The sequence below is a fragment of the Aythya fuligula genome, chromosome 1 (assembly GCF_009819795.1).
Source record: "Aythya fuligula isolate bAytFul2 chromosome 1, bAytFul2.pri, whole genome shotgun sequence".
Lineage (NCBI taxonomy): Eukaryota > Metazoa > Chordata > Aves > Anseriformes > Anatidae > Aythya > Aythya fuligula.
This window is the reverse complement of record NC_045559.1, coordinates 190,466,186-190,488,392: the sequence shown is the minus strand read 5'-3', so window position 1 is coordinate 190,488,392 and position 22,207 is coordinate 190,466,186. Positions and strand designations below refer to the sequence as shown.

The window sequence follows — 22,207 nt, the reverse complement described above, 5'->3', positions numbered from 1 at the left end:
CTAGAAGACCTCATCTAACTCAGCTGGGATGCACTGAACTCCACATAAAGCCCACTAGTTAAGTAACTCTCTTCTAAAGCATTGAGGGAAGAGGCAGAGTAGAAGGACAAATACTTATTTAAAAGACTGGAAAGCATTAAAAGTGGCATAAGTGATACTTGGTACCATTTATAGCTCTGGTTCCCTTGAGAGCAGGGTGAGAGATACGAAGAAACACAGAAGAAAGCAGCATTTCCAAACAGGGAAGCAGGATATAATAAAGTAGCAGTGTGAACCCTGCAGCTAGAGTCTTTCAGAAAACATAGTGAAAGCTATTCCCCAGCAAATGGCTTAATAACTATTATTGTTATCATAATATAGCTTGAGTAGATTAGATATGGGCATTTTGTAAAATTCCTCACCCTTTTGATTTAAACAGTACCATGCAAGTCCACAAAACGGAGTTTTCTGAATGGCAATGTCATGATTTGATACAACTTCATAGGCAAAGCTTATAAATAATTTAGGAAAATACTCACTCTGCTGGGGAATACCACTTAGCCCTGTTTGGAAAGCATAAGTGAGCTTTCCAGAGTACACAGTACTTGAGCTGCTTCTCTCTGAACAAATAACCACTCCTTTTGCACACATATACACACGGCCTTCCAAATTAACGTTCTTACCTTGTCTTTACTTTCAGAGCCAGAATCCTCAAGTTTGGTTCGAATGACAAAGGGAGTAGATAATCTCAGGAGGACTCGTTCAAATGTGGCACTGATCTTAGGAGAAACTATGTCAAAGCAGTCCTGGAATTTCAGAGTTTTATGAGTGTCACATCTGAGCTGCTTCCTTAGACCTTCTCCAAGCTGAAGAACAAGCATGTTTGGATCAAACATCAGGTGAAAGGGGAATGCTCTGCAGAAGGTGCTGATACTAATCCTCAGGTCTAAGGGGGACTGGGAAGTTCCTGGTGGAAATGCTTTTGTGATGTTTGCATTTTCATGTTCTTTGATAAGGAAAGTCAAACAGCTGCAATTACCTGTGTTCGTCCCCTCTGAACACAGCTTATCATTAGTCACCTGTTCTACTTCTACTTCCAAGCGGTAAATCTTCTTTGCTGCTGCCTTTATCATTCCCATCATTGCAAATCCCACAATTTGATGTGGGTGGAAGTAATGAAGCATGAGATTGCCATCGGGGAGCTCTTTGCATAGGAAAGAAGGGGATTCCAGGGTGGCCTGTCTTCCAAATGAAGTTCTAATGTGCTCCAGCAAAGCATCAAAGCCATTGAAGAAGTCTTGAAGGGTCCCACCTACTGCTCGAAGAACTCTTTCATTTTCATCAAAGCAGACGTTGAAGAATTCTTCCCCAAATTTTTCTTGCATTTCCTCAAACTTCAAACCTATAGGAAAATGAGATACTCATGTCAACAGCATAATACTGCTACCATGTCACATCTTCCTTTTGCTGTCTTTTTGTGCAGTATTTTTCCAAGTCATTAAAAATGGCTTTCCTGCTGGATATTTACCTACTCTGTTTTCTGTGGTGGCTAGGAATAAGCCTTGGGTGCCTGAAACACACTGCTTCATTCTAGCAGCCATTTTTGCCTGCTATTTTAATTCCTCATGGTTTCAGCTCCCTGTCCCTGCCAGCTATATGTGAGGTTTATACTTTTCCCTGTCTCCTCTTCCCTGATGAAAACCAGAATCTACTACGATTTCTCTAATTTTTTCATGTCACAACCAGTCTATTGTCTGAATGTACCCAACCAAGGGTGTATAACTTAGATGTGGATAAGGCTTCTACTTTTACAGCCTCTTTCTTCACTGCCTCTGAAAGAGATCTAGCTCTTACCAGCTTGAAAAATAAGCTGCTGGGACTCAGGCCTTTGGTTTTCAATAAAAAGTGCAAAGGCCTTTGGCTTTCAATAAGTAGCATAAAGCTGTACAATTCATTCACAGTAGCTGTTTAGTAGCTGTTTTTTGTTGGTTTTGTTGTTGTTTTCTCAGACAAAATACTTTTCTCATTATAGGTACTTGGAGCTGGCAGAAGATACAAAGGAATAATTACTTCTTTTTTGTTGCCTAAAAATGAGAGCAAACCCTTTCTATTTTAGGCACCTACATTCATCCACCTTCCAAAAAATCCCTGTCCCTTGGATCTTTCTAAATCGCTATTAGATGGGATAGCCCTGTGATAGTTCTAAATGTCACTTCAAGTCTCCACCAGAGAAATTCAAAAGGTTTTGATTTACAGTGGTGATAAGGCTGGTGTTGTACAAGGAGGGGGGGGAAATATCTGTAATTGAATTCTCTGGATCTAAATGTGCATCAAATGCTACTCCAGTTTTTTATTTACATTTTGAAAGATAAACTAGGGAAAAAAAAAAAAAGAAAAAAGAAAAAAAAAAAAAAGGTAGTTATTAAACATTTTCCTCAGTCTTATTTTAGAAAGGATATGCTCTGTTAAGTCTTATCTGATATAATCTCTATATCAAATAGCAGAGTTACAAAATTCATCAGATATGTTTGTGTTGTGCTAAGCTGTGATAGAAGAAAAAGAAGTATGAATCAACTGCATGTGAATTACAAATATTCAACTAGAGATAAATAACACAGTTCCTCCGGAGTATTGAAATCTATTTTTCAATGTAGTGAACAAGTCAAACACCTTAAAATCAATCCTGAATTTTAATGGAAATGAAGAGCAATTATTTATTTCCTAAGGGCACAGTAGGACCTTTATTTTAATATGTATTCCGCATGCTTTATAACATCGATAAGATCCCAGTGGATTGCCAAACTTATCACTTTTTAGATTGCTTGTAGACTTTGCGATTTGGAAGAACAGTGTAATGAGGGACTTTCATGCCCAAGAGGTATAACAGGGGGATAGAAGAAGTCATTCATCTGTTGTTTGCAGACAATAACCTTTGATCATCTCAAGGCAGTGTCTGAACTGCCTATACACATAGGCATAGTTATAACGACCAATATTTGCAAGGGATTTGAGTGTTTCATAGCTTTGCAAACAATCTGCAATGACAGTTTTGTTTGGACCTTCAACATGATTGATAGCAGACTAAAATTCATAAAATTACATATATAAATAGGACAACATGACAGCATGACAAAGCATATTTTATAAAAGAAGTAATAGCAATAATTTGGGAAAGTTCATCTGAATGCCATTACTCATAATCAAATTTGGTCACTAAACTAAGTTATTACAATAATATTCCCAGGATCTTTTATGACCACAGATGGTCAAAGCTGCAGCTAAGCCAAAAGTACCTCTGGTACACAATGCCCCCCTAATATCCTGACTCAGAGGACAGTGTGCCAACTTCTGACTCATTATCACTACGTCTACATAACAGTATTGTAACGTCTTCCTTAAAAATGCTCACTATAACTCAAAAGTTAAATTAAATTCCAACCCATACCAATAACATTGTCATCACTGAATATTAATAACAAGGAATAAAGAAATTATCATGTGCATACATATACACAAACACATATACATACTGTTAAATCTTACTGTTCTATAGAGTGAACTGAATAGCTTTAGAAGTATGTGTGTAAAAGTGAGCAGTCACAAGACTTTAGCAGGGGCACCCAAGGCTGTAAGATTACAGAGGCCTTGAAAGTATGGGAACATACCTATGCAACATGTCAGATCAATAGTGTAGGTGGAGCTGTCTTTCAAGTATAACATTACAATAAAATCGTAACTTGCCCTGGCACCACTGACTGAAAATAGGGTATGCAGAACTGATCACTTGATACCCTGCAGTTCACTGCTATGCATGTAAACCTTGTCTTACTATCATTGAAGGAAGTTGTATCTTAGTATTTAGCCTAAGATTTTGCTGATTGTCTTAGATTGGTCTTATCATCTGCCCTGGAGGACTGGCTGTTCAATCTGGATGTAACATACTGATTCCAAGCAACATGAATTATCCTATGTCAATGACCTGGCTCGAGGACGTGCCACTACTTTTAAAAACATTTTAGCTCTGAATTCAGTTACACACAGTAGCAGCAGAAAATTAGATTAGCTCAGAATAGAAAAATGGATATGCCCAAGCCAGACGAAACTGCTGGTCTGTCTTAGCCAGGAATTTTATCTCTAATAATAGACACTATGAAACACTGAGCAGATTAAACAAAGTCAAACCACCTTCTAAAACAAACAAGTATAACCTACCTATTGGGGAAGTTTCTTCCTAAGCCTCTCCAATTGGAGGTAAAATTTTGCCTGAAGCATGATGATTTTTTAAAAATCAAAACCTTTATTTAAATTCCTACTATACAAGAAAATACAATTTTTTTTTTCCTGTGTTTGCTCTTGGTCTTGTACTTGTATGAAGTTGCACTAAATACTTTATCTGTATTTTCAGTGAAGCAATCCTGACTCTCCAATTGGAACAAATGATGAATAGAAGCACAGACACACCTTACATAAAACATTAACTCTAGATATCTTTCATCATAACTTTTTATTTTGTACAATAAAAATGATCCCAATTTTTTGAATATCTTCTGTGTAGTTTTCCCCTCACCCTTTTCTCTGTAGTGACTGTATAGGTTTAGCTACAAGAAACGATAGAAATGATAATCAGTACACCAGGCTGCTATGTAGCTGCTCAAAAATATTGTCCAGCAGTGCCTGGTATCAGATGCTACAGGGAAAAAAAAAAAAAAAAGTGAAACCTGCTGAAAGATCATGAACAAACATATTTTTGAGAAAGCTTCTCCCTTACTGTTACGGTAAATATTTGTCTTAGTGAAAAGGAGGGAGCTACGAGGTCAAGAGATAATTTTATATGTTATAGAAGATCCCACTTTTTAAGAAAAATCCACTGAATTAATTGTCTCTACAGTGCATGCTTTACTACGTTTGGAGACTTCCATAAGCTAATTGTGATCTTTAAAAATTAAATCATTAAAACATGAATCATACATTCATATGATTTCCAATTTCAACATATTCAGTATTTCCTGTTTTTTCTTTTATTTTAAGAAAAGACAAATAAAATTTTCAAAATAATCTTATTTATAACCTTCAAGTTATCCATCTGCATAAAAAGTCTAATCTTTTTACCCTTCTCACATGATATTTTTTCTGTGCATCTTCATTTTGTTTTCATTTAAAGTTTACAGGTGAGTAATTCACATTGAAGATGGCCCTGAAAATGTGAGTCAACTTTCCATTTATCAAAATGGAAAGTATTTTTCACTGTGATTTACTACCCCTTTCTGAAAAGCTAGTATTTTCATTCTTTCTTTTTCACTCTGGCATTCTAATTAAATATACATATATTCAGCTATCCAGAAAAAAAATATTTTTATGTTTGAGATTTGTGTGTGTGCCCAGCACTTCCAATTACAGAGGCTACTGCACTTCTATACTTCTTTGTGGGTGGCCCCCATCAACACAGATAGGGCTTCCTAACCGGCGCAAGCCTGCAATCATTAAGTAAGAAAAAAAAAATGTTTTTGTTTCAAAGTATCTTTTATTTTCACCAAGACTCTTAACTAAACAGTAGTGACACAAGATAAACCAAAATTCATCCCAACACTCTCTTCTGTTACCCAACTGAAGCCATTTGATCTTATATTGAGCTTCTGCTATTTACCAGCCTTCTACTGGTATACTCAATGAAATTTAAGAATTCTTCAGTCTAATTTACTTTCCCCTTTGAAAGTGATCTACTGTGTTCCTACCACTTAAACCACTTCTACAAGAGGACAAATCATATTCTGAACTTTAATACTTTTTTTTTCCATAACAGTTTCATTTTTGTTGCTTTCTCTTAAAATGCCATTTTTTACTCTAGTGTGTGGTGGAGAGAAATTAGATATACACTTTTTAGAAGGAAATTAAAAGGCAAAGCAACTTTAGAATGAAGGCACTATTACAAACTATTTTTAGACCCATGATAAAAGTTCTAAAAGTCTGTTGTTAGCCTTTGAAAATGTGTCTCAAAGATGGTTTTATCAGATGATCTTTAAGGTCCCTTCCAATCCAAACCATTCTATGATTCTATGGCTCTATAAAACTTAGAGAAAAGATTTTATAGTTGTGAGCCAGATCAAAAATGACCAAAGTCTTTAAGCATAGGATCAAAGCAGAAATTAAGTATTCCTCTGAACTGGAGCAAAAATAGATGACTTCATCCCAGAGTACCATGCTAGTAAAAGGTCCTTCTTCATTTTCTTTTCAGTAGTTCCTGTAAATTGTGAACTCACAACAAGGAACTAATGCCAAGGAACTAATGTAGTATATCTAAGCAATTTGTAAATTACTGTCTGGAGAAATTAGATAGAAATCTGTTCTCATAAAGGAAACCACAAATCATAGTCTCTTCAGAAACAAATAGAAGATGAATGATGTGATAAAAACATCAAAGTAATCAATTCCATTGCATTCCACACAGAAGCAGTTACAAGCCATCCAACTATTCCTTAAGGTAAATCATGAACACAATAGTTGTGAAGTGGACAGCATCTGAAAGCTTTGGCATAGAAAAATACCCTTTTTCTGGGATACACGTTAAGAATATATAGATGTCAAATATTAAGGGGATAGAGCAATTCAAAGTGCAAGTCCAGAACTCATACTGTGAACAAAAGCAGAATCTGCCACCTTCAATTATAGGGAAAAAAAAAAAAAAAAAAAAAAAAAAAAAAAAAAACACTCTTTAATGTTTTTGGATTAGCAGATTTTGGGCATGATTGTGATCTTTTCTTTAAACAGTCTTTTGGACAGAAAGCCAGGTGGCAGTTTAGGATTCCAAGGCATAATTTAAAGACGGTAGGGAAAGCAACATTTATTTTCTCAATAAAAAAAGGCTTTGATGTGTACAGGCTAATGCTGAAGGTACGTTAGATGGATCATTTGGCTTGTAAGTGAGCCTAGTACCAGTATGTAATTACTGTAGAAAGGGCTTTGATCTTACTTGATTATTGTGATGAATTTGTATCATTCTAGGAAGCCAGACAGTATTTTTCATACTACCATTTTAGTGCTTTTATATAAACACAATAGCATCATCTTATGCCTTTACATACGCTTTTGACACAACTGTGAAATTTGTAATACACTTCTCTTACAAAACTATACAGAGCTCACATATCTTACATTTCATAAAATAAAAATGAGAATTATTGAGAAAAAATATTCTTCACACTTATAATACTTGCTTAATCCAATTTTTAAAGAGGCATTTTCTTTCTTTGCTAAAGTCAGGTTCTTCTCTAATAAATTATGCTTAGAAATATCGTTATAATTACCACCTCTCGGTGACATCCCAGTCACCTGTTCTCAGCCTATGCCTAAAAGATTCTTCTCCAAACTACTGACACAAGAAGCTCAACTAAGCTAAAAAGAACAGGCAATGATGTGTTTTTTCCCACCATCCAGCACTTTCGGCACCAGCCAATTCTGCAAGCAAAAGCAAGCTGTCTGAAGCAAGACAATCATCATTTGATACCCCCATCTCGAACTGGAAACTTCACTGCTTCTATTTGCACACAGTATATCTAAAGAAAATTGCAGTCGGTATGTTGATGATTCCTAAAAGTAAGGCAGAACCATTTTGTTTCATGTTAACTCTAGAGATCAAATAGCAATAAAAAAAAGAGTTTTAAATTTGCTTTTGCATTAAATATATATGTCATTGAAACCACATAGGGAGCAGAACTTCATTTCTTGGAAAGAATAAAATTGCCATGAAATCTAAAAACATTTCCTGTGAAATGCAAAATTATCTTTCATAGTTATTCACATATATAAAGGGATAAATTCAGCTGATTAAATATATAAATCCAGTGCTGCTTGAGACTTCATAAGGCATCCAAGACATCTACAAAAGGACTGATAGATAGTTACATCTGCTAGGATATAGGACTTAAATAAGACCTACACACTTTTGAGGGCTTGACAGAGGCCACACTAGGTACACCACAGCAGCTAAAATAACGGCAAACTCCTACAGTTAGTCAATGAGTCACACCCAAAATGACCTACTTTATAAATAGACTTCTACAAGATGTTAATGTACATCATATCTTGAAACTGCTCACTAGTAGTTCATCTGCTTTGTAACAATATCTAGTTCTGGTTTGACAGTGGGAAGTATAAGGCCATTTGATATAAATATTTGTTCTTTCCTAATTTAGATATATTCATCTTAGTTTTAAAATCACATAAATTATGTGATTTTTGTTTAGACTACTTTTCTACTGACAATGTAGACATCTGCTAAATAATAGGAGCCCTGTGTGTATAGCTTAGACCCCCCCAAGGATGGAGTTCCGAGTATTATTAAAATCCATTAGTGTTGCCAGTCCTCTGGGCCATGTAATGGTTCCTTTTACACCATTTGTAAACCAACCACTTTAATTATAAATAAGGCTGTTTATCCTAAATTAGTTGCATTCTAATGACTATCTGCACTTCTTAGCTGAAAGGAAATGGAAAGTGATACTAATTTATGTACCTTAAATATATAAGCATTTACAGTTTTCAGGCACCTGCTGAGCAGTCAGTGTGCCAAACCTTTCTCCATCTTGCAATCCCAGACAGAAGCACAGACTGAGAGAAGAACTCATGGAGGGCAGGCCTGCAGAGAAGAACAGGGGGGTTCTGGTGGACGAAATGCTCAACATGAGCCAGCAGTGTGTGCTTACAGCCCAGGCCAATTGCATGCTGGGCTGCATCAACAGAGGGGTGACAGCAGGTGCAGGGAGGGGACTGTGCCCCTCTGCTCTGCCCTTGTGAGGACCCACTTGGAGTGCTGCAGCCAGGTTTGGGGCCTCCAGCACAAGAAAGATGTGGGGCTGTTGGAGTGTGTCCAGAGGAGGGCTACAAATATGATCAGAGCACTGGAGCACCTCTCCTGTAAAGAAAGTCTGAGAGAGATGGGGATGTTCAGCCTAGAGAAGAGAAGGTTCCAAGAAGACCTTGTTGTGGCCTTTCATTACTTCAAGGGTTCTTATAAAAAAGATGGAGAGCAACTCTTTGCTTGGGCAGACTATGACAGGAATGGTTTAAAACTAAAAGAAGGAAGATATAGGTTAGGCATAAGGAGGAAATTCTTCACTCAGAGGGTGGTGAGGCCCTGGAACAGATTACAGAGAAACTGTGGATGCCCCATCCCTAGAAGTGTTCAAGGCCACGTTGGAAGGGGCTTTGGGCAATCTGGTCTAGTGGGAGATATCCCTACCAATGTCAGGGAGGTTGGAATGAAATAGTTTTTAAGGTCCCTTCCAACCCAAACAATTCTGTGATTCTATAATCCTTTCCAGTTACATAATCTGGTCTAATCTCACTGTAGGCTGAAATCTGCCCTTGCATCTCCTCTTCAATGTATTTCTTTTCTCCTCAGATGTATCATTTCTCAGCAATTATGAACCATTATTATTAAATAGTTACCAGAAAGATCTAAATGTATTTCTTTGTAACAAGAAAATATGGGTAAAAGCTGAAACTTTCTTAGTTTCAGATACAAAGATCTTCAATTTTGACAAATTGAACAAAAGAACAAAAGACTTTTATAGAATGATGTCCTTTGCACTAAGGAACAGACCTGCCAGATGTATTTAGGGATGAAGTGATTCACTCATTATAAAGTTGCCTACAGCACTTATCTTCTTTGGTGGTGACATGCAAATCTCACCCAGAGCAAGAGCTCTCTAAACCCCTGCACCAACAACAGATTCCACCTCTTCATCAGTGTCTTGGGGTTGAATGATTGATTTATCTCCCTGATGGGACAGGGCTCTGGGGTGGGATTTCACATTCATCGCTGGGACATCTGTGAATCCTTGTCTCCATGGCATGTCATCCTCCAAATGGAAAATGCCCAAAAAGATATTCACTTAGAAATGAAAGAGGAACCAAGTACTCACACCATTCTCAGAAGTAAAATCAAGAGGATGAGCATTATTATTAACCTATAAGTTAAAAATGTCTAACAGGAACTTTTTAAGGAAATTTTTAAGAAAAATTTGGTTATTGCTCTAAGATTTTAGAAGCTAAATTTTTATAATAGATGAAAAATAATTGTTTTGCATAAATTAATATATTGAATAAAAGAAAAGGAAGACCTGTTTTTCTGTATCTTAACCAATTGATAGGTGCAATTATTTCTCCAGGCCTCCTTACTGAAACAACTATCTGATATGAGTGCATTTTTAACTTCAGACTGTGTGCCCAAGGTGGTGCAAAAGTGTTAATTATGCAGTATATATAGCACAGTGCTGCAGTACATACAATGTAGATACTCTATTCTAATACGCAAATAGACTTTCAAGACATTTCTTCCATGTCATTAAGGACAAGACTTTGCACAAAATAGCAATTTTTTATAGATATTTATGCACTTAGGTTACTTTCAATTAGCCTTAATATCAAAATTATGACAGATTATACAGTTGCTGCAAAGAGACTAAAGGAAATACCGGTGGCATTTAAAGGAAAACAGGTAAGTCCCTTCATGAAACTCACTTTTGCTTTGTGAAGGCTTGAAATAAGAGTGTAGCTCATGTCCACAAAGACTGAGTTAATTGTGTGCAGTGTTTGCAAAGAGTGTTTCAGGGATGTGAGGTGAAGGCTGATGTATCTAGTTTGTGCAATTGGTATGTTCAAAAATATTGTGATATACCAGAACTACAAAACAGGGATGAAAAATGAAAAAAATAGGCATTTTTCTCTTGCTTCACAAAGCTCTGTAGTACATACCTGCTTAGAGTATCTGTCCAACAGATAAGTAGAAGACAGGTCAGGAAGGATTTATATCACAGCATAAATTCCCTACATAAATTCTTAAGTAGGAATTATACATACTAGCTACTAAAAACATTTTCATCCTTATTTTCCTGTATCCAAAGTTTCAATCTGCACCTCCATGGAAATCCTCTGCTGTACTCTGAATAGCTGCAATAAGTCCAAATGCATGCTGCTCACTTGAAATAAAATTATTTTAAATTACGGGGATAAAAGCAGTCCCAAACAAGATTTGACCATCATTGCTCAAAATGCTGAATATACAAATGGTTTGAAAACATCTTTGCTTTGAGAATGTTAAAATCTAACCAGCACTGACATATAGCTTAAAGGATTAAAAAGAAATTGTTATCTCCGCTATACAGATGGGAAATTGAGGCACAGAAAGAATAAAAACTTGCCTAAGGTCAAACAAGAAATCTCCTTGGATACACTCTTTCTCTCTAACGTACCTCAGTGTAAATTTATAGTCACTTAATATAGAAATGTAGTAGTCATTCAGATAATATACTTCATCATAGGAATCTTTTTCTTATCATTATTTCTGAAGTAAGTTCAGGCTAACGGCACAAATCTGCTTGGAACAGAGTATAGCTAGCCTGCTAAAGGCATTATCTGAGTCAACAGGATAAAACATACCAGCATTTAGTCTTTGCAATATTTTATTTCAAACTATAAACTTTATCATGCTAGCCTTTAGAGACTAGGATTTCTCTTCTCTTTTTGCCTAGCTTCCAATATATTGATATTTGTTTTTCCTTTGGATGATATGCTTATGGAGGACACTGAAAAAATTACACATGCACCAATTAATTAAAGCAGAGCTTGTCATAAAGCTGTCTGGACTATTTTGAAAAGGATACAGAATTAAATATTCCAGCCACAGAAGCTGTCACCACAAAGGAAAACTGTGTCATTGATCTGATATCAAACATGGTTTACAGTATTTAAGCATGATGGACTTGGCTCCCTTAATTACAGTGGATTAAAGCAGGAAGACTTCTATTGATGTCTGTAGACTTGTAGCAGGAATAACTTACTAAGGAGACAAGAATCAGGCCCATCCACTGCAGGAAGATAGTGTCACACTTTAGTGACGACTTGACAGGAGAAAAATTCCAGTATTCATGCATGATAAACCACATGTATCACGCTGAGTATACAGCATGCAGTCAGTACGGTGCTGTGAGCAGTGTAAGCACCAGGACCATGGTGCGAAGCATCTGCTCCCAGTCTTCCAGACTTACTAATGACTTCAGCCTTCACTGTCTTCTGATGAATAAGGAATGCTAAATGACTATTTTAGAGGCAGTTAGAGGGTCAGGAGAGGTGATTCATGTTGACATTATCTAAGGCAAGAGATCATGAGATTGCTTCCAAGCACCTTTAAGAAAACACTTCCTTGCAGCCCTAGACAGCAAATCCCTGTTACCACTCATATAAATAAATCAAAAGCCAGATTTGGTTCAACAGATTCACTAGCTGCTGTCACAGTCAGATTCATTCCTGTCTCCAATCCCAGGAATGTCAGTTGCTCCAATTTCACATCTATGTGGTTATGTTCTTCTTATATAGAAAAGTCTCTTACTAATCCTTATTCAATCAGAAAAATAACTATGCACATGAAAATTAATTACACAGCCTCCATTAACTATTTACTTGTTGTGACAGGAGCTAAAAATTAAAATGGGGAATTGCTCAGAGATTTACCTTTTTTTATTATTATTATTATTTTATTTTTTTAGTATGAACTCGAATTTGGTCTTTAAAATGCGAGGTTTTCCAAGAATAAATCTCTACAAACTTATTTTCAACAAAATCAATAATTTCCCAAGACAGTAATGCCTAGTTGCTACTCCTACACTGTGATTCAAACAGCCTGTTCTGTCCCTGACATGCATAGACTGTGAAAAAACCACTGAAAAACCAGGCTGAACATCACTCAGTGATGCTAAGGGACCACAACTAACATATTGATTTAAAAGCACTCTAAAGACAAAAACATATTCATAACTATTTTTAGAACACTATTTTTTTTCACGGTGATGTGAGTACTGAATATCTAATTTGTTGGGTTTCATCAATAACATTAATACATAAACAGTGTTACAAAAAGTCATTATTTTATATTAGTCCTGCCTTATCACTCACAGTGCTTGTTTCTGGGAGTTAGCATTCAATTATTAAAAAATACAAACAAAATATTCTATAACTAATACTGGATATATTTACAATTTAATGTGTTCTTAATTCTCTCAGCGACCCAAAAGTGGAAAGTGCCAAGCACAGCCTCTTCCCATGGCTTTGATCAGCAGCAAAAGGCTCTCAGAACCTCCCTGACAGTCCTTAGCATCTTGCAGGATAAGGCAGTTGACAAAGGAAAAAGCACTTTGACCGACAGGAAAGCAGAGTCATCTCTAAACTAGAATATATTAGTCTGATTAACAGTTTAAGATAGAAAAGATAGACATGCAAATCATATAAAAATACGAAATCCAGAAGGATTTTTTTGTCAGTAGTACACGGTGGTCCAGACTTTCTGTGGGCAGAATATGACCTACAGTATTCACCTGACAACGAAGGTATATCACATCTCTAATTATCATGCAAGCTCAGACTTCAGTTCTGTGCGTCATTGAAGAAAGACTCTCCAGCTGCACAATGCCATACAAATTCTGCAGGTTTATCCTGTATATTACCAGGTCAGAGGAAACCTACAATGAACCAAAATGCCATCTTTTGTACTTTCCACCCTAATTTCAGCAGCTTACTGAGGCCTGCAATAGAGTTTAGAGCAAATAAAGTTTAGACATTATAAGTACAGTCCCAACTGTTCTGAGTGATATATAAAAGTTCAGAAAAAAAGCTCAGTACTCAACTAGCAAAAATGTCATCACAGTATCACCCGCTGCTTCCTGTTAGCTGTGTGCTGGGCCAGAACCAGAGTTTTCAAGCTGGGAGAGATCCCAGAGGTTGCCAAGTCATTCAGACCAGGTTGCTCAGGACTTCACCCAGTTGTGGTTAAAAAACACCAAGGGCAAAGACTGCACAACCTCTCTGGGCAACCTGTGCCACTCCCTGATTGTCCTCATGGGGAAGAATACTCAGTCTGACCATCTCCTGTTTTAATTTAGGCCACTATCTCTCACTCTCTGCACCACAGTGAAGACCCTGGCTGTTTTCCCCACAACCTTGTAGGCTCCAGAGGTTTCAAACACCATCTCTGCTCCAGGCTGATCAAGCCCAGCTCCCACAGCCTCTTCTCACAGGGTAAGTGCTCCATGTTTCACCATCTCAAGGGCCTCAACTCATCTCCCTCAGTTTATTAATTTATCCATATTTATGGGCTCCCGGTTTGGATTTTGTAATGCAGATGTGGTCTAACATGTTCTGAGTAGAGGGGGGCAAGCACTCATCTCAATCTCTATCTTTGCCCCTGTTCACGCAGTCTAGGCTGCCACTGGCCATCATTGCTGTTAGAACTCACTGCTGAACTTACTATCAGGACTCACTTGCTGCCCATCAGGACCCCCAGGACCTTGTTTGCAGAGAAAGAACATCAAGAACTCTCAATTTCAGACTCCCATGAAAGTAGTGGATAATAAATGACACTAGACAGCAGTGGGCACAGACAGCTACAACAGCTCAGCCACTGAGCTGCAAGTGGGTAAGTTATTTGACCTCCAGACTGAGCCCAAACACACATAATGCTGATAAACTCACATCAACCAACAACATGACCACTGGTGTTACTTTATTGCTAGAAGATGGCATGATTGTGTATAATTCATATATAAGACCACTTCATGTCTTAAAACATAATGAAAATTTTATTGTCGATTGGTGCAGTCCTGGAAGTAGCGCTGTGTAATATCACCTTTTCTACTCTGCAAATGACTATCACAAATAGATCAGGAAATTCTGCTTTCAAACTATTAACTTTAAAAGCAGTTTCTAGTTTTCCTCCTTACAGATCCCTGTAAAATATAGATAAATGCCTAATGGTTAAAGCTTGAGCTGTAAAGTTTACTCTAAAACAAGGAACATGATCAGTTTCATAGAACTGAAACAGTTAAAACAACCCCAATACAATCAAAATTTACATTCTCAGTGTTGAGCTCTGCATCTTTTTCATCTTTTTTTTGTGTGTGTGTCTTTCTTGGTAGATTTGCATCAGCAACACAGGTCTGACTGAAAACTAGTAAAACTTAGTAACAACTAGTGAAGAAGAGTTATATGGATATATAATAAGTGGATGCAAATAGCCAGCCATTTAGTTTTGACACCACAATTTGAAAGTACAAGTACTTGTTTCATTAGCTCCTGTATACAGCTCACCAGAACTGCTAAATGAAGCCTTGACACCTGACTGGAGCTATCAGCACAAAACAGGTGGCTTCCAGTGACACTACAGAGAGAAGCTCAAGCTCGCCAGGTAATTTTCAGGAGTTTGCTGTGTATTGTTGGTGTATCCTAGTAAGACAGTTGCATTTCAGTGATGGATGACACCATCTTGACATGCAACATTTCTAAAAGTTTCTTGCAGCAAGCATTCTTTAGTGTGAATGTCAGTTTCCAAAATGTTTCATGTCATCCTGCTCTGTGTTTCTCAGGACCTCTACGCATCAGGTCCATAGACCCTAAGAGCATCTGTTGTTCTGTAGAATCTTAAAACACTTTTTGAAATAATTCCAAGACCCAGACCTGGACAGATGCAAATTCACTTCAGCTCAAACCCTGTGAAACCTCCCTAAACACTGACATCAACCTGAGTTGATGTATCCCTACTGAATGCACCTCCACTGAAAAATCATTCTACTCAAATGTAGAAAATATGAGTTGAAAAGGAGACACGAGATATCAGTACACTGATATGTAGCTGCCTACATCCTAAATTTCCTTTGTTAGAACTAAAATGCCTTGTTTCACTGCTGGTAATAAGATGGTCAGTATGCCTTTCAGCTGAAGGTAACAAATTCCCTTGAAAAAATACATACCAAGTACATTAGCTGTACACTGGAGAATTCCTGAGACATCTTCAGCTTCTTCATTGCCAGAGCAATCTGTATAGGAGCATCTGTTTGATATATTGTGAAAATTCTTCTCTGCATCCCTGTAACTACAGTAAAAAATAAAGAAGTTATGGCATCTCCTTATACAAACGCAAGATAGACAAATACCTTTCAGAAATGGTAGTAGATAATAGACCCCCTTGTCTCTTCCTTCTTTCCCCCTCCATCACCCCCTTCATATATATTCCCACACAGATGACACATTAGTAGCTTGGGCTACATTAGTAGCATTATACTAGAATCTGGAACATTACCTGCAATGAGAATAAATGCATTTAAAACAAAACAAAACAAAAACAAAACAAACAAAAAAACAGTATCAAAGGATTCAGGCATGAGGGAAGGGTATCAGGCGTATTTGTCATACTTCATTCCCACTTGGATCCTGTAACAAAGTTTTACAGTAAACTCCAAGTAGAATGTTTATGAGGCAATGGAGAGTATCTAATAAGAAGAAATCTTCAATGCCACATTATGTTAGCACTGCAAGTATAAAACCTAGCTTTCTCTGTGGATTATCTGCTGAAGAGATGAAACTTGTGTTATAGCTTGTTAAAGAAAAATTAAAAAAAAAATCCCACCTGTGCTGAAAGGTACAGAGTTGTGCTCAGACTAACAAGAAAGCAGCTGACATCTAAATTATTCTATTTGATTTAGCCTTGCCGCATTGGTTTTCCTTAATTCAACAGAAACAGAACAGAACCTCAGACTAAAGCTTAATACTAAGCTTTATGCAGGTGATAATGAGGATGGAGGAGGAAATGCAAGTAAAGAAAGTGTTACAACAGAATGATAATGCACTTGGCAAAATATATAATTGATTTAGCTCAATGCACAAAGATTTTTAATGAGTATTTTATTAACGGTTTTGTTATGCTTTCATACTTTGTTTATACTTCATAAATCATGAATAGCAGTTTTAAGGACTGGACTCCTCATCTGACTAACTTCTGAAAAAAACAAGTGCCTGTTTTGCCAGCACCCATGGAAAAGGCTGGAAAGGATTCAGACTGTACATCTGGTTACTCCAACAACAAACTGGTTTTCCATCTGGAGCAAGGTTAAAGGTTGCTGGTCCACAATGCAGTGACCACTCACCACTCAGTGGCCCTTGGTGACACCAGGCCATGTTGCAGAAAAAAAAAAAAAAACTTTATCCTGCTTCAGAGGGATACCACATCCTGACCCACTGCCTGAGCTCAAAGTCATAGCCCAAAGCCAGAACCAAGCCTGGTGGCCAGGCCTCCACAGCCAATAAATACCACAGGCTTCCTGGAATGGTACCACGACCATACCTCACATCTGCTCTTGACCGAGATAGGAGATTTAATGAACATTTTGTAGAATCATAGAATGGCTTGGGTTGGAAGAGACCTTAAAGATCATTTAATTCCAGCCCCCTGCCATGGGCAGGGATACCTCCCACCAGACCAGGTTGTTGCCCAAAGCCCCTTCCAACACGGCCTTGAACACCACCAGTAATGGGGCATCCACAGCTTCTATGGGCAGCCTGTGCCACAGCCTCAGCACCCTCTGAGTGAAGAACTTCCTCCTAATGTCTAATCTAAAACTACCCTTTTTCAGTTTACAACCATTTGACTTTGTTCTATCACTACTAGGAGTAGGACTGGAGAGCAGCCTAGAAGAGAGGGATCTGGGGGTCGTGGTAGACAGCAAGTTGAATATGAGCCAGCAGTGTGCCCTGGCAGCCAGGAGGGCCAACCGTGTCCTGGGGTGCATCAAGCACGGCATCGCTAGTAGGTCAAGGGAGGTGATTGTCCCGCTCTACTCTGCGCTGGTGCGGCCTCACCTCGAGTACTGTGTGCAGTTCTGGGCACCACAGTATAAAAAGGACATGAAACTGTTGGAGAGTGTCCAGAGGAGGGCTACGAAGATGGTGAAAGGCCTGGAGGGGAAGACGTACGAAGAACGGCTGAGGTCACTGGGCCTGTTCAGCCTGGAGAAGAGGAGGCTGAGGGGAGACCTCATCACAGTCTACAACTTCCTCGTAAGGGGGTGTCGAGAGGCAGGAGACCTTTTCTCCATTAACACCAGTGACAGGACCCGTGGGAACAGGGTTAAGCTGAGGCAGGGGAAATTTAGGCTTGACATCAGGAGGGGGTTCTTCACAGAGAGGGTGGTTGCACACTGGAGCAGGCTCCCCAGGGAAGTGGTCACTGCACCGAGCCTATCTGAATTTAAGAAGAGATTGGACTGTGCACTTAGTCACATGGTCTGAGCTTTTGGGTAGACCTGTGCGGTGTCAAGAGTTGGACTTGATGATCCTTAAGGGTCCCTTCCAACTCAGGATATTCTATGATTCTATGATTCTATGACTACACTCCCTGACAAAGAGCCCCTTCTCAGCTTTCCTGTAGGCCCTCTTTGGGTATTGGAAAATTGCTATAAGGTCTCCCCAGAGTCTTCTCTTCAGGATGAATAACCCTAACTCCTTCAGCCTGTCTTCATAGGTGAGGTGCTCCAATCCCTGGATCATCTTTATGGTACACATGAAGATGAATACAAAATTTATGCTATGTTATGCATAATTGCCAAGCCCTGGCAATGGGGCTGCAGGGGCCTCTGTGAGGAGAGGCTGGGGTTGCCCTGTGCTAGTCCCAGACAGTTCCAGCCAGTTCTAGCCAGTCTCAGATGGTTCCAGGTGATTCCAACTGGTTCCAGCTGGTTCCACCTAGTCCCAGCCAGCCTCAGTGGCCATAATGCAGGGCATGGCTCGACACAGCAGCAATGCCGATGGTGCCTCTGAACACACATTTAAGAAAGGGAGGAAAAAAAAAAAAAAAAAAAAAAAAAAAAAGGAAGCGTGAGGGATGAGGCAAAAATGTCCAAGAAAGAACTGCATGAGCAGCATGGCCGGCAAAGAAAGAGAGGAAGGAGGTGCTCCAGGCACCAGCAATGGTGTGTAGCTGCATACCCTGTAGCCAGGGGAGGACCCCACGCTGGCACAGATATGCCCTGAACAAACTGCAGCCATGGACAGCTCATGGTGGAGCAGAGCAGAAGTGTGTGGAAAAAGAAGCAGCTGAGAGGTACTATTGTTGCTTGACAGCAACCCCCATTCCCCACCACCACATGGAGGGAGGAGGAAAAGGAGCTGGGGATGAAGGAGTGAAGTTGAGCCTGTGAAAGAGGGACAGGGTGAAAGGTGTTTTAGTTTTGTCTTTGTTTCTCACCATCCTACTCTATTTTTACTTGCAACAAATTAAATTAATTTCCCCCAAGATGAGTCTGTTTGGCCCGTGACAGTAAATAGCAAAGAATTTTTCTGACTTTATTTTAACCCAGAAGCTTTTTTGATCTTATTTCTCCCAACTGTCCTTTTGAGGAGAGAGAGTTAGACAGCAGCAGGGTGAGGCCTGCAGCTGCCGAAAGTTAGCCCACCACAGTACGTATCAGCAGTATAGATCTCCAGACAGGACAAATATACGACATCTAGAGACAATTTTGACTTTCACTGACTGAGTTTTCAGTTTTTTCACTGACTAAATTTACATTGGCATTCAAAAACTTGAGTCAAAGTGTGCCAGAAGTTACGGGAATTACAGGTTTCCGGAGTGTCCCATTTTTAAACTTTGCCCATTAAAGTAAGGATATGTAAACCACATGTGGCCATAAATTAGAAGCTGCATTGTTTTTGCACACATGCCTTTTGCAAGGCACTGTTTCACCCACTGAAGTCTTTTAACATGAGAATTCAACCAATGCTTTTAGCATCTGAACAAAGTAGCAGACAAAAGGCTTCTCCCTTTGCCTGTTCTCTGGTTGGTATCATAATTATCTGCCAAGACTGGCTCCCTCACTGCCCTCAGGTGCCAGCCAAATCTGCAAACATTGCAAATGACATCTACCAAGCTAAGGCACCCTTTGAATTTTAACCAAACATTGAGAAACATGCAAGGACAATTTCCTCCAGTGCACTGAGCTTCAAAACAATGTCATAAATTCTGAAAAGACCCTGAGCGCAGCCTGAAAAAAAAAAAATTCCCTTACATCTGTGTAATTAAATTCAGAGGACAGCATTCTTCATTTGTCACATGGCACCACCATTTAAGGGCTATAGACATGCAGCCATTGTATTCTGACTCTGTTAGAAACGTGAGCTGTCTGTGACAATAAAATACTTGTGCAGGTAAGAAAAAGCTTGAAAGGAGATTATTTTAATCACTGGGAAAACGTCTCAGGTTTTCATGATGATAATTGCTATCACTTCCCTTTTACTCCTCAGTCAACTCTTAATTTTCTTACTAAACTCTTAGGAGGTGGTTTTCTGCCCTGCTTCTGCAAAAAAACTGCAAGTATGGTATGCAACCATGCCAGTGTATATAATAAGAAATAATGTAGGACTTTGCAAGACTGGGGCCTCAGGTCATAGCATAAATACATTTTCCAGAAATCTCATGTGGTTCTACGAAAAGCAAATTGGAGTAGATCCTATACTTTTATAAAAAGATTCCTTAATTCTCCTTATATAGGAAATGTCACTGTTAGAGGAGCAGTCATGCTGTGATGGAATTGAATGAAAGCAGAACTGAACAGCAGTTTATCACTAACATCTCTAATGTGTACTGCTACTGCAGAGCTTCCCTAAGAATTTGTGATAAAAATTAAAAAGCTTGTCAGTCAAGGCCATAGCTTTGAAAGCATAAGGGAAAATACTCCATGCAACTTTCACTACCTCACATTAACACTTACCCAATAACTTGATGCTCAAAATACTGCAGTGTCCTTTGAAGAGTTTGCCGAATAGTCTGAGGCTATGGAAGAATAAAATGAAGAAAAAAAAAAAAAAAAAAAAAAAAGTAAGATTATGGAAGTATAGCATAGTTTAATTAACAAATCTTCCAATACACTATTTTTCCCCAGTTTTACTCCTTAAAATCATCTACCTGTCAGGTGCCAATCATGGCAATAGCAATAGATAGGAAATATTATTCATTCCTTGTATCTTACTTCACCATTTAATTTTACAGTGAGACATATAATTTATACTGCTAACAAGACTATTTGTGCATAACAAAGAAACCACTTCACAAATAGCTCTCCCAAGCTATCACCTACCAATTATCTCATTACTTTAAAATAATTAATTTAAAATAATCTGCAAGAAAATGCTATTATTTTGTGGTGAAAGTATATCCAAGAAAAGCCATTTGGGTTTTTAAACTTTGTATGCTCACTAGAGCATTTTGCATTAAAGAAGATTATAAAGACATAATTTATTTTGGCTTGCTTTCCTGACAAGTTGTAACTCCCAAGTTATCTTTTAAATCATCAGGAAGCTCAAGTTTATCAAAAGAAAATCATGACATGCTTCAAGCATTTATATACTGTTCCACTATAACAGGTGTTCACCAAGCAATGTATGTGCATATCTGTGTTTATTTTCATTATTAATACCACTACAGTATTCACCAAAATACATATGTTTATATATGTGTTTATCTTCCTTACTACTACTGATACTACTACTAATACTGCTGCTACTGCCAGTGCTTCTGTTCCTATTATTTTGAATTAATACACAAAAAATCTTTGGGTAAATCAAGCAAATGTAAAATCCAAGTCATTCTCTTTGGAAACAGGTCTATTTTAGAAACCTGTTTGTTCGGAAATTTGAGCTCTTTCATTCTTGAAAATAAATAAATAAATAAATAAATAAATAAATAAGTTAAAGTGATTTCGTTTGAACTAACATCAACTTTGAAAGTCTCAGATTTTGCTGTCTGCTGTGCAGATCCAGCACTTCAAGACCTGACCATTCTTCCTAACGTTGTTCGTGAGTTTGCAGAAAGAGGTATTTGCTTTGATGATGGCAGGAATGCAAAAGACTATACTAGGTTTGTGCAACTGTAAAAAAAATAAAAAATTTAAACCATATTATATGAACTTGTCTTCCCTTTTGAATTTAAATGTGTAGAAATGTATGCATTTGCAAAAATAAGCTCAAAATACATGTCAACCTTGAAATAGTTTTTGTGGGTTTGTTTGTTTTTTGTTTTTTGTGTTTTTTTTTGATAGTACTTCATCAGATAATTACTTCACATCTCTGCAGGAGCTAGGTTTCCTGTGCTAAAGGGCATTAAAAGTTATACGCTCTTTTGCAAAACACAGTGGAAGTGTCATACGAATGAAACCACCACATACCAAAAATTCATCTCTCCTTAGTTGTATGGGAGCAGTTGAAGTCCTTAGACCTTATGGACTACGAACTTATTTCACGGCATGTTCTCGCAGAAACTCAAAAGCTTTCCTGTACTCAGTAGGCACAAAAATCCATTCTTCACATACAGAAAATATATATTTTCCCACTCTAGCAACCAGGCAAAGTAAAATGGCTT

General features: G+C 38.1%; 1 protein-coding gene across 1 annotated transcript in view; it reads right to left on the bottom strand.

Annotated features, from left to right (window-relative positions):
- Positions 1 to 22,207, bottom strand: part of GUCY1A2 (guanylate cyclase 1 soluble subunit alpha 2) — a 156,082-nt gene that overhangs the window by 119,859 nt on the left and 14,016 nt on the right. Inside the window, exons 2-4 of the mRNA XM_032204322.1 lie at positions 20,562 to 20,623; positions 15,774 to 15,895; positions 663 to 1,381 (exon numbers count right to left, since the gene is read on the bottom strand). Of these exons, the coding sequence (XP_032060213.1) occupies positions 663 to 1,381; positions 15,774 to 15,895; positions 20,562 to 20,623 (903 nt within the window). The remainder of the gene's footprint in view (positions 1 to 662; positions 1,382 to 15,773; positions 15,896 to 20,561; positions 20,624 to 22,207) is intronic.